General features: G+C 56.6%; 1 protein-coding gene across 1 annotated transcript; it reads left to right on the top strand.

Moving 5' to 3' along the window:
- Positions 1-1,061: 1,061 nt before the first annotated feature.
- Positions 1,062-10,754, top strand: BESB_018250 (DNA-directed RNA polymerase III RPC1; the record flags this gene model as incomplete). The annotated part of the gene is made up of 11 exons (XM_029360540.1): positions 1,062-1,485; positions 1,986-3,712; positions 4,179-4,838; positions 5,354-5,959; positions 6,587-7,376; positions 8,066-8,340; positions 8,625-8,769; positions 8,986-9,185; positions 9,714-9,835; positions 10,069-10,284; positions 10,688-10,754. The coding sequence occupies 11 exons, from the start codon at positions 1,062-1,064 to the stop codon at positions 10,752-10,754; spliced, it is 5,232 nt and encodes a 1,743-aa protein (XP_029216516.1).
- Positions 10,755-11,904: the final 1,150 nt, after the last annotated feature.

Here is an 11,904-nt window from a genome sequence, read left to right as displayed (position 1 = left end):
AGCAGGTATCGTCGGCAAATGCGGCCTCCTTCGAACAAAGCTCCCTTCTCTCGGCTCTGGCGTCGCTGCGCGCCACAACGGGGCAGAAAAGAGGGAGAGAGAGTGGAGACTAGCGACGCTCTTTGCACATCTGCGAGACCTGTCGATGTGCGCCTCTTTGCAAAGTGTCTCCGCAGGCCCTTCACGGAGGAAAACAGACGGACGAGTCGCGAGAAAGGAAAAACCACTACAGGGCCTATCGGACGGCACCACGTTTCCCGTTGCCACTTCATATTTGGCTTTCTGAAGAGGACCGCGTCGGCTCGCCAGACGCGGACATCGACCGCCACAGAGGCGCAGACACAGAGGCGGCACGCGTGGTGCGGGCCTGAGGCAGAATGTGGTAGAGCGGCCGCGTTTTCTTTGCATTTTGCGGTTGTTCCCGCCAGCGGACAAAGAACGCGTAGTGGAATAGGTGAGGAGACCGCTGGAGTGCGCTGCCGCCCAACGGCAGCCTCCTCGACGTATGCTTCCAAGATTTGTGGGACTGCTGGGCCTTTGCGCGCGTCGTTCTCGAAAGCCGCCTCGCCGCATGCTAGAGGAGTCGTTTTTCGCTGAGCGCTGCGGAGCCGAAGTCGAATGTGGTGGATCGCATCAGCAAACCCCGAGGACTGATGCTCCCCCTCGTGGATCTTTTCTTACTTCCAATTCTTCGTCCTTTCCTCCTCCCTGCTTCCCCAGTTTTGGCTCGTCCTTGACTCTCGGCTGGCGCAACAGACGCATGCGTCGCCCGGCGAGAAGAGCGACCGGAGACACACTCCGGGAAACTTCCGCTTTTTCCTTCATTTGTCTCGGTTTTCTCATTTGTACTAGTTATTTTCCGCCGGCTTGCCTCTTGGCTCTTTTTCGGTCGAAACAGCCGGGGCGCAGAAACGACTTTCGGGAAGGACGCCCTCAGCTCTGTCGTCTCCCGCCTTCAAGAGTGGAACCGTCAAGAGAGACGGCGGTCGCGTCGACCGCGCGTCAAAGAGGGTGAAACGACGCACTGCGCGAAGGGAGGAAACGAGGGGAAAGGGGTAGCTATGGCAGCTTCTTCGGAGGCGAGTTCCCCCCGTGCCGCGGGGCTGGATGAGAGGAAGGCCAACTCGACCGCCTCCGCCGCCTCAGGCTCCAACTCCTTCCTCGATGTCGCCATGGACGACTCCTCCGGCGCTTCCGCGGTAGCTTCCTCCTCATCGGACGCGTCTTCGGCGAGCGGCTCCTCGCTGGCGGCTTCCCTTTCAGCCGCGCATCTGCTTCAGAACGGCCCCTTGAGGCAGAGCTTTCTGCGCAAGGCCATGGTGGAGGAGAAGAGTGGCGCGCTCATGACCGTCGACGCAGTCCAGTTCGACGTGCTCTCCGGCGAAGAGATCAGCAGATACAGCGAAGTCGAGATCCACAATAGAGAAATCTACGTCAACATGACCAGCACGCCGCACCCCTACGGGGTGTTGGATCTCCGTCTTGGTAAGCGCACACACACAGAGGAGAGAGACGACACGCGTCCGCCGAGCAGGGAGGCGGCTCGTGAAGCTGCACACGGGGTCGCTCGCAAGTCAGAAACCTGGACGCTGTGACAGAGCATCTCCTCACCACGCCGCTGAATCGCTTTCGCGGTATTCCTCGGGTGTAGAGGGCCGTTTCTCCACTATCGCCACTGGGAGGGCAGCTTCTTCTTGTGGTGTGTCGTGCGTTTTTGCGCTTTGCTTTCTGCATACCAGTAGTGTCTGACCTGTTGTCCCGCGCGTACCTCGCGGCTGGACAGATAGAGTGTAATGTGGATTAACGTCCCCACGGTTCGCACAAAGTGTACCTGTGAAAAGGTGATGGGTTCTGTCGCATGGGAAGCACTCTGCGCCTGGAAGAGGCGGGAAACCGCTCTCGAGGCATCTTTGCCGCGCCCCTTGCCCGGCTGCTCATTCCCGCGGTTCGCCGGCTCTGCTTTCTCCACGGCTCCTCGTCTGCAGGTCCGAACAAGAGCGACAGTCGCTGCCAGACGTGCGGTCACACGCTGCTTCAGTGCACCGGTCACTGGGGCTTCATGGATTTGCAGGCGCCGGTCTACCACGTGGGGTATTTTAAGTACGTGCTGCAGATTCTGTATTGCATCTGCAAGAGCTGCGCGGCGCTTCTGCAGCCGCCCGAGCAGAAGGAGAAGTTGCTGCTGCGCATCCGGCGCCACCATTCGGACCCTATCGTCAAGCGACTGCTGTTCAAGAAGACCGTAGAGGCCTGCAAAAAAGTCTCCAAGTGCTTCGAGTGCGGCGCGCCGCAGGGCGTCCTGAAGCGCGTGGTCAAGCCGAGTTTGGACCAGTTCATGAAGATTCGGCACGTGGTGAAGGTGAAGGACGGCCGGGCGCTGACCGTCGAAGACGACCTCGATCCGCTGTTTGTGAAGAACCTGCTCGAGCGGATTCGCCCCAGCGAGTGCGAAATCCTGGACATTGTCTCTCCGGAGAAGCTTCTGCTCTCGCGGCTCCTCGTCCCGCCGAGCTGCATTCGGCCGTCTGTGACGATTGGCGAGCAGGGGACGACGGAGGACGACCTCACGTGCGTCCTCTCAGACATCGCGGAGCTGAACAACGTGCTGCACAGCCACGCGCAGTCTGGCTTCCACATGAATCAGTTTCTGGGCATCTGGGAGTTTCTCCAGCTCCAGTGCACGCGGCTGATCAACGCGGACGCGCCGGCGGTGTCGCAGCTGCTCGCCTCGAAGAACATCAGCAAACCGGGTCGCGGCATTTGCCAGCGGCTCAAGGGCAAGGAGGGACGCTTCCGTGGCAACTTGTCAGGGAAGCGCGTGGACTTCTCAGGGCGCACCGTCATTTCGCCGGATCCAAACGCGAATGTGTACGAAGTCGTCGTTCCGGAGTGGGTCGCGAAGCGCCTCACGTTTCCAGAACGCGTCAACCGCGCCAACATCGAAGTACTTCGCGCCGCTGTGCTCAAAGGCTGCAACGACTGGCCTGGGGCGTGCTACGTGAACAAAATCGACGGGAGCAAGTGCAGTCTGCGCTACGCGAACCGGCGCCACGTGGCGGAAAACCTGCAGATCGGCGACGTCGTCGAGCGACATCTGTGCAACGGCGACGTCGTGCTATTCAACCGCCAGCCGTCGCTGCACAGGATGAGCATCATGGCTCACAGAGCCCGCGTGATGCCCTGGCGCACCTTCCGCTTCAACGAATGCGTCTGCTCGCCCTACAACGCGGACTTCGACGGAGACGAGATGAACCTCCACCTGCCGCAGACCCACGAGGCGCGCGCCGAGGCCCTGTATCTCATGGGCGTCGTCAACAACCTCGTGACCCCCAAGAACGGCGAGCCGCTCATTGCAGCCACGCAGGACTTCCTCTCCTCGTCCTACATGCTCACCCACAAAGACGTCTTCCTCACGCGCGACCAGTTCTGCCTCACCTGCTCCTACTTCACCGACGGCCTGAGTCAAATCGACCTGCCGCCGCCGACCATCCTGAAGCCCGTCGAACTCTGGACGGGCAAGCAAGTCATCGGTGTTCTCTTGCGTCCCAACAGAAACAGCTTCGTCATGGTCAATTTCCAGCTGAAGGAGCGCGAGTTCTCTGCCGCGCGAATCCCCAAAGGCGAAGCGCCTTTCATGTGCCCCAGCGACGCCTACGTCATTTTCCGACACTCAGAGCTCCTCGCCGGATGCATCGGCAAGAAGGTGCTAGGCGTAAGCGATTGGCGAACGTCCCACACTCCGCACTCAGTCGCGCGCCGCAGGGGAGGGCAGCTGCACGCGAAGTTGATGGAGGGTTCCCTGCCGAGCGGAGAAATTTGAAGACACGAGAGCCCCATGCCGCGGTTTAGCGTATCCTGTATTCCAAAGTGGGAATCGTGCAGCGGGGCGAGCGTGGCACGTATCTCTGTACACACACTCATGCACGTGGGTTTACACAACCTATACATAGGTATATATGTGTACATCTGCATATATATAAATATATATATGTATGGCTCTGCGTGCGTGTCTCTGCATTCAAATTGACTAGAGCGGTGCCGTGGCATGGCCCTGCACATCATGTTCGTCAGGCTCGCTGGCAGGGGGCGAATTCACTCGCTCGCCTTGTTTGTGTTGAGCGCATTCTCCGTCTCCATCGATTGCCTCTATGCTCTGGCCTCGTGTGTGCCTCCCTCAGGATGCGAAGTTCGGTCTCTTTTTCCACTTGATTCGCGACAACTCCCCCGCGCAAGCAGCGGCATGCATGGGACGCATCGCGAAGCTCTCTGCGCGTTGGTTTGCGAACCGCGGGATGACGATCGGAATCGACGACGTCTCTCCGAGTCCGTCCTTGTTGGCGGCGAAGAAAGAGATTTTGAATCACGGCTACAACCAGGTCGCGCAAGAAATTCTGATGTACAAGAAAGGCGCGCTTCAGCCGCATCCTGGGTGCACTCTGGAGCAGACGCTCGAAGTCCGCGTGAAGTCCATCCTAGATGACCTGCGTAACGAAGCAGGCAAGGCGTGCAACCGCGTGCTTCACCCGCTCAACAAACCTCTGATCATGTTCAACTCCGGCGCCAAGGGTGCGCTGATCAACATCGCGCAGATGATTGCCTGCGTCGGTCAGCAGAACGTCAGCGGTCAGCGGATACAGAATGGGTTCGTCTCGCGAACGCTCCCGCACTTCCCCCTCAATTGCAAGGACGCGAAATCGAGAGGCTTCGTCGCCAACTCTTTCTACTCGGGATTGCGGCCTGACGAGTTCTTTTTCCACACTATGTCTGGACGAGAGGGACTCGTCGACACTGCGGTCAAAACTGCAGAAACAGGGTATATGCAGAGAAGGCTTATGAAGGTGAGAGAAGGAAAGTAGCTGTACAAGCTGTAAACAAAGGACTTCTTTACTCCAACTGAGGAGTCAAGTAGGTGCAAAGCGTACAAGGATCAATTATGTCCATCTGTGCTTCGAAGTTGAGACTATCCGTTATACATTTTAGAGGCTAACTTTCCAGCTAAAAATTCCTTTTCTTTGAAACACACTTCCCTTCTCGCCGTTAGCATGATGTCAGAGTACAAGGCGATGCGGGTGGAACACTGCAGAGAACGCGAAAGACACCTAACTAACAAAAGCAGCTATCTGACGCACTTTCTGTTGAAGACCTCCCTTGCTTGTCTCGTCTTTCTGTGACGCCGCCGCAGAAGTGTCTATTTATCTGGCGAACAGCGGCGCGTCTGTGGCAGCGCCCGGATCTCCGACCGCCCTCACGATCTCGCTGTGATGTTCTGCTTTCTCGCGTCGCTTTTCTGCGTTTCCTCGTATTCAGACATTGCTCTGTCTTGTCTTTCATTGTCATGTTTTGTGCGCGCCAGGCGCTTGAAGATCTCTCAATTCGTTACGACAACACAGTGCGGACGAGCGACGGGCAGATAGTCCAGTTTGTGTACGGGGATGATGGGCTGAACCCGGCGATGATGGAGGATAAGAATCAGCCGATGAGTCTCGACAAAGTTTTCCAGCACACCTCGTCTCTGCTTCACATCAAGCCCCTTCACTGTCTTCCGCCTCTTCCTGCTTCGTGTTCGCTTCGGTCGGCGGCTTCTTCTCTTGCGTCTTCTCCGTCTTCTGATCCACTTCCAGACAGGGTGCTCCCGCCCGATACTGACGACCTTTTGCTGGTGCTGCTCCAGCGGTACGAGCAAATGGACATTCGGCTAGTCGAAGCCTCGCAGCGACAGGCGAGCGGCAACGCCCAGCCTCCGCGAGCCGTGTGTGAGATCTTCGCGCGCCTCGCGGCGGCTGACGGCGACCTCTCCGCCAGGCGAGCTGAGGACGGCGGAAAGGAGAGAAGCGCGCGGGAAGACTGGGCAAAGCTGATGAAGCTGCCGCGATCGTACAGGCAGAAGCTTGCGATTCTCCTGCAGACCTCCGCCAGTGGAGCAGGCGCCAGTGCAGCGAGTAGCCGCTTCAGCCAGCAGGTGAGAGGAAGACCGCGTAGACCAGAAGCGGGCAGCGGGGCTCAAACTGTGCTAAACGCGAAATATCACAGGAACGCAGACGTACGGTGCAGCGCTGACATGCGCGCAGCACCGCCCTGTTTTCTACTGAATTTGAATACGCGAATGAACCCATTCAACGGCTCGATGTTGAAGAGGGCAGAAAAAAGCGATACGGATGTAGGCATGACTCTGGAGGGTCCTTGCGAGTCTGAGTCGTCTGTCTCCGCTGGCGCTGCCCTTGTGGCATGCACGCGGCAGAGGTGTGCTAGACGCTGACGTGTCTTTCTCATGCATCCCGCCGGCGCCTGGCCTCTTCACCTCCGCCTTGCATACCGTCTCTCATGATGCTCCTTTTGAAATGCTCGGTGAATCGTTTCTGGGTCCCTCTCCCGCATTTCTGAACCGGACGGAGTGCTTTCGTGTGCCACGGGGCGTCCTGTTGCGCCTATTTTGTGCGGCGTGCTTCCTGCCCAATCGCGCGTGAGCTTGGCTGTGTCAACGGCCGTTGTCGTCTTTCTTTCCGCTTGGTTTTGTCTGCCTTGTTTGTACTCCGTCTTTCATCTGCGTTGTGTTTGTCCGTTTTCCGTGGACGTGTCTCCCCCTCAGGTCCGCGGCAATCTGCTAGCCCACGTCGCCGTTTACGAGTGGCTACCGGTCAGGCATCAGCACGTCCCTCTTCTGCCTTACGAGATTCTCCAGTGGAGTTCCTACTTGTTGAGTCGGACCGCGGAGCTCGTGCCGCTGCCCCTGTGTGAGCATCAGAAAGTTGCGCTGGAGGAGGCGCCGACGCACCAGCAAGGCACCGAACGCGTCAGACTATTTCAGGAGGAGTTGCGCGTTTGGCTCGAGAGCAAAGCTGCACAAGTTGCTGAGTATCGGCGCAACGACCGCGAAGACCCCGGGTTCACAGAGGAGAGCTACGAGCGTTTGCTGCGCGCGTGGAGGCAGATGGGCTTCGGTATCGAGAGACGCCAGTGGATTGTGCCGACGGAGGAGGAAGGACTGGCAAAAAGCGAAGTCACGATGAAGCCTCGCGACGAGTCTGGCGACGACGAAGGTGCGCAGTCGCCGCGCAGAGGCCGAAACGCAGGATCGCGCAGGCTTCAGGGCCGCACCGAAGTGGAGCAGGAAATGGCGGAATCGTCATTCGCAGAGAGAGGACGCGGGGAACCGGGAGACGACACTGGCAGTCATGATGATCTGCTGCCCAAACGCAAGTGGAAATTCAGCAAGCACCAGTGGGTGACCGTCAGGCATATCCTCGAATTCCTCCGGTGCAGTTGGCGCAAATACGTGAAAGCGATCAGCGAGGCCGGAGAGGCTGTTGGAGCCATGGGCGCGCAGTCCATTGGAGAGCCTGGCACGCAGATGACACTAAAGACTTTCCATTTTGCAGGTGAGCGCCGGTACTGAAGGCAGCGAACGACCGATAAATCGTTTGCGCAGTAGCGCACGGGGCGCTGGGTCGAGATCCAGGGGCCTGGCGTCTCAGGAGTCGGCTTCATGTGTGTCGTCGACGGTGGTAGAGAACTCCACTGGAGGCGAAACACGACGCAGATGCTGCAGAGCGAACCAGAAGGAAACACAGGGCGGAGTGTGGGACGTGAAGCCGGCACCGCTCAAGGAGGCAGCGCTCCTAGTGCCGGCTGGGGCAAGCGAATCATGGTATCATTAGAGACTTGATTTGGAGGAGATATATGTAATGATTAATACGCGCGCGGAGAACCAAATAACTATAACTATTTAACTATATGTATATGCCCGGTCGATGTAGGCACGGAAATGGACATCTGTGCTTATAGATCTGGTGTGAAATGCATCGCCGCGAGTTGACGGTGTGTATGGATCAGCGGGCGCGCACCCCTCATAACCGGAGTCACTTTCAGTATTTTGGGAACGATACTGTCTTTGTTTGTTTGAATTGAGTGAACACATAAGATATTTTGATGTAAAATAGTGTTGTTAAAATCCGTATTAAATAATAAATCTATTTGAGGGCGGGCATGTTTGTACGCTGTCGGAATCTCCTCGCCACGGTTTTCACGCTGTCGATCAGAGTGTGCTCAATGGGCTTCGCGACTGCAGGTGTAGCGTCCATGAACGTGACGCTGGGTGTTCCGCGTATCAAGGAAATCATTAATGCCGCGCAAAAGATTCAGACACCTATCATTGAAGTCCCCCTAGTCAACGACGAGGATTACAATTATGCGGTCATGGTGAAGAATCGAATCGAGAAGACGTTGCTATCAGAGTGTTGTTCATACATCAAAGAAGTCTACGCGCCGGATGGCGCATGGCTTGTCGTCAAGCTAGACCAGCAAACGATCCGGAAGCTGTTCCTGGATATCAACGCCCACACGGTACGATGAACGATGAGATCCACGGGCAATTCAACGCTTCCTTGCATTCACAATCGTGACGTCATGGCGAGAGGCATTAGACACTCCAAAGAATCGGCGGCACACGGCCGGCTTCTGATGTCTTGCTGTGCTGACTTGCGCGCGTTGGAGTTCGGAGAACTTCGGGTCAGTTGCCTCGCGTCATGACGTGGAAAGGAAAACTGTAATTTGGTTCATCGCGCACGGCATGCAGAGGATAGAGTGTATTCGACGCTCGCAGATGCTGCTTTCTTCTGGGTGCGCAGGTGAAAGAAGCAATTCTCAAGCTGCCAGCAGTGAACAAAGTGCGCATAACGAAGAACTCTGTGGAGATCATCAACGAATGGAAAGTGCGAGTGATGCCGCCTGGAGGAAACCAAATCTTCTTTCAGCTTCAAGCTCTAAAAATTGGTAGGCTTCTGGCGGGGGTGCGACGTTTGTTGCCTCGAGTGTGGTAGCGAATCCCATCAGCAACTTGGTAGGCTTTTTTTTGTGCTGCCACCCCGCGGTTCAGGCGATAGGCTAGCAAGTGCAGTCTGCGCAGCGGTTCCCTTGCGCTCCTTCAGCGTGGTGTTGTTTAACGTGATGGACTCCCCCACTCTCTGCCTGTTGAGCGTTTATCTTCAGGGTTGCTGAACGTCGTACTGTGTGGTCACAAGGACGTCAAGCGCGGGGTAATCAAGTGTGAGCACATCGACCAGCCGGATGGAACCAAGAAGACGGTTTACGGACTGGCGGTCGAAGGCTACGGGCTGCGCGACGTCATGGGCACTCAAGGTGTCAGGGCGCTGCAGGCGACTTCCAATCACGTCATGGAAGTGGCTCAGGTGGGTGGTCCGGGAGTGAGGACTCGCGTGGTGGTGTCTCTCGCCCTCGCGCCGGGTAGGAGTCGAGGCACGCGCCAAGAACGGGTTCCGCCGCACGCGCGACGTACTTCTCACTCTGCGGTGCCCTGAGCGCGATCGTCCTTATGCTCGTCGACAGACACGGGGAAGCGTAGAAAGGTAGATAAATATTCGTGTGGAATTTCGGACAGTCCCGCGCCGCCAGTGGCGCTACGCCTCCAGATCAAAGCTCGCGGTTACGTGGACACAGGAAATGTGGATTGGGGCACAGAATAAGGCCTGAAGCGTTTTCTCGCTCAAGCCTTCGCGTCGTTCTGTAGCTGACTTTGCGACTCCCAGGGTCTGATGGGAGAGCTTGTCCTCGATGCTGCGAGAGGGGGGAGATGCTGGGGTATACAGCAAGTAGTGCTGGTCAACCTGCGGCATGGTGTTCGCATCGCTCCCAACAGGTCATGGGTCGCTGCGGAATTGGTTTGACGCATTGTTACACCTGATGTTGTGTTGCAACAGATTCTCGGTATCGAAGCTGCGCGAGCAGTGATCATCAACGAGATCCGCAAATGCATGGACGCGTACTCCATGGATATCGACTGTCGGCACATGACGCTACTCGGAGACGTTATGACGTTCAGGTATGGCACTACAATTGAAGCAAAACGAATATGTGTATCGCGCATCTGTGTGTTTTTTCTGTACTAACAACGTTGTGGAAATCATGCGCGAGTGGGTGTCCGGAAAACACGAGAGGGCGATGTCTCCTCTGTATGTGATTTTCGCTGGTTTGCTTGCCCTGAACACACTGTCAGTTCTTGCCGATCCGGCTCAAGTATGTATGCGTCCCACTTTTCTTTTTCTGTGTGTGCAGGGGAGAGGTGCTCGGTATCAATCGCTTCGGTATTCAAAAAATGCGTGCTTCCACGCTCATGCTAGCGTCGTTCGAGGAGACAAACGAACATCTGTTCGAGGCCGCGGTTCACCATCGCGCTGACCCTGTGAAGGGCGTCAGCGAGTGCATTATTATGGGAAAGCAGGTCACTCTTGGAACGGGGAGTTTCGATCTGCTCCTCTCGCAGTCTGGAACGTAAGATGCAAATTCCAGCAGAAGATATTTTTTTGAGCCAACTTGCTTGTCTCGGCATTTCATGTGAAGAGCAACGTGCCTGTTTGGGTCATCGAGCTAGGCATCCAAGTGTGGGTTACTGCAGTGCAGACAGCTCCAACTGTAGGATGCCTCGAACCAGTGTTGCAACTGTTGTTTGACACCTAGGGTCTGGGAGATCTGAGACGGCGTGGAATTCGGGAGTCTTTTCGGTGATAGTCTCTCAATGCATGCTATTTATAAGCAACTTGGAGTGAATTGACTTGGAACGCATGAAGTCAATCTCACTCTTCGATAGCACCAACCCTGGAATCAGGACTTTAGCAGTCAACTATTGGCCGTTACTTGTTCATTGTTGCTCGTGGGTTGTGTTGCCTCCCTTCAGGCCCATGGCCAGCGACTATGGTGGCGTGCTTTCGGGATACGGATTTCAGGAGGAGCCGTCCACGTAGGCTCCGCCTCTGCAAAGATTTGATAGGATCCAGGAATTCTGGTAAATCTCCGAATTCGTGGATCGCCTGTTTTTTGACTACGCCTGTTTGTCAATGCTGGGTTTCTCTTCCGGATCTCTATTTAAGTTGCACGCTTTTAAAAGAAACATCTCCTGTGAATCTACTCCAGGGAAAACTCTCATAGCACCGTCACAAATGGCGCCTCCGCCACTGCCAGCAAAGAAAGACAAGGTAGACTGCCAGTCTAGAACGAATCCAAGATCAGCATATCCTTAGCAAATCGCGGCGCACACTACTCTGTAAAACCTCCTAGCTTACAGGTTTTGCCAGAAGCCATTTTGGCTTTTGGACGCAGTTGAAAGGGTCCGACACCACCTAGCGAGCAAACCGTTGTCGGCGTGTATTTCAAGCGAGTCGCCCTGCTTGCGCCATTGATTCAGTCAACTGACCCGCGGGCCTGCCGTCGACGCAATTTGCATCCGTGCGTCCCGTCTGCGCAGGCCGCAGAAACTGCTCTCACTTACATTGCTGGCAACGCTCCCAGGGCACAGCATCGCAACAGGAGGGGAGAGGAAACAGCGTAGCTCCGCCGCGGACGCGCTTCCGGCGACGAGTTCCCATCGTGTAACGGAGGGTAATTGTACCACTTGTTGGTCCCGGTGCTCCTGGGGCGGTGCGCACCACGCTACGCTGGAAAGGGCCATGCTGGGGAGAAGACAGCGCATATGGAAATGCCCTTCGACGCAGCAGATGGAGATCGAGGAGGTACTTCCAGTTGAGTACGCATCTCGAGTGCCTTCTGCCTTTGAGGAGGCACTGAGAAGGGGGGGAGAGGCCTGGTGTCCCGCTACGCTGAGAAAGAAGCGGTGGCGAGTGATCTATACTACCCGTTCACCGTAGCTTTTCAGGATTCTGCAGATATGGCCCGGTTGCGTTGGTGAGCGGCTGCGGGAGTGCGAGCGTGACGTGGGCGGGTGTGAGTCTGCAGGTGGTGCAAAGGAAGTGACCTGGCTGCCGCAACAAGCACACACTGTAGCTCCACAGGAGTGGGCTGCGAGTACAGAAAAGATGTGCAGCAGCGCCCTTGGCTTTTTAGCCGTGCGGCATCGGCCTTGCGAGTGAAACTCAGCCGCGCAGCTCCGGACATCTG

This window comes from Besnoitia besnoiti, chromosome X (genome assembly GCF_002563875.1).
Source record: "Besnoitia besnoiti strain Bb-Ger1 chromosome X, whole genome shotgun sequence".
Taxonomy (NCBI): Eukaryota; Apicomplexa; class Conoidasida; order Eucoccidiorida; family Sarcocystidae; genus Besnoitia; species Besnoitia besnoiti.
Note: the sequence above shows the minus strand (reverse complement) of the source record. Positions and strands in the feature narration are given on the sequence as shown.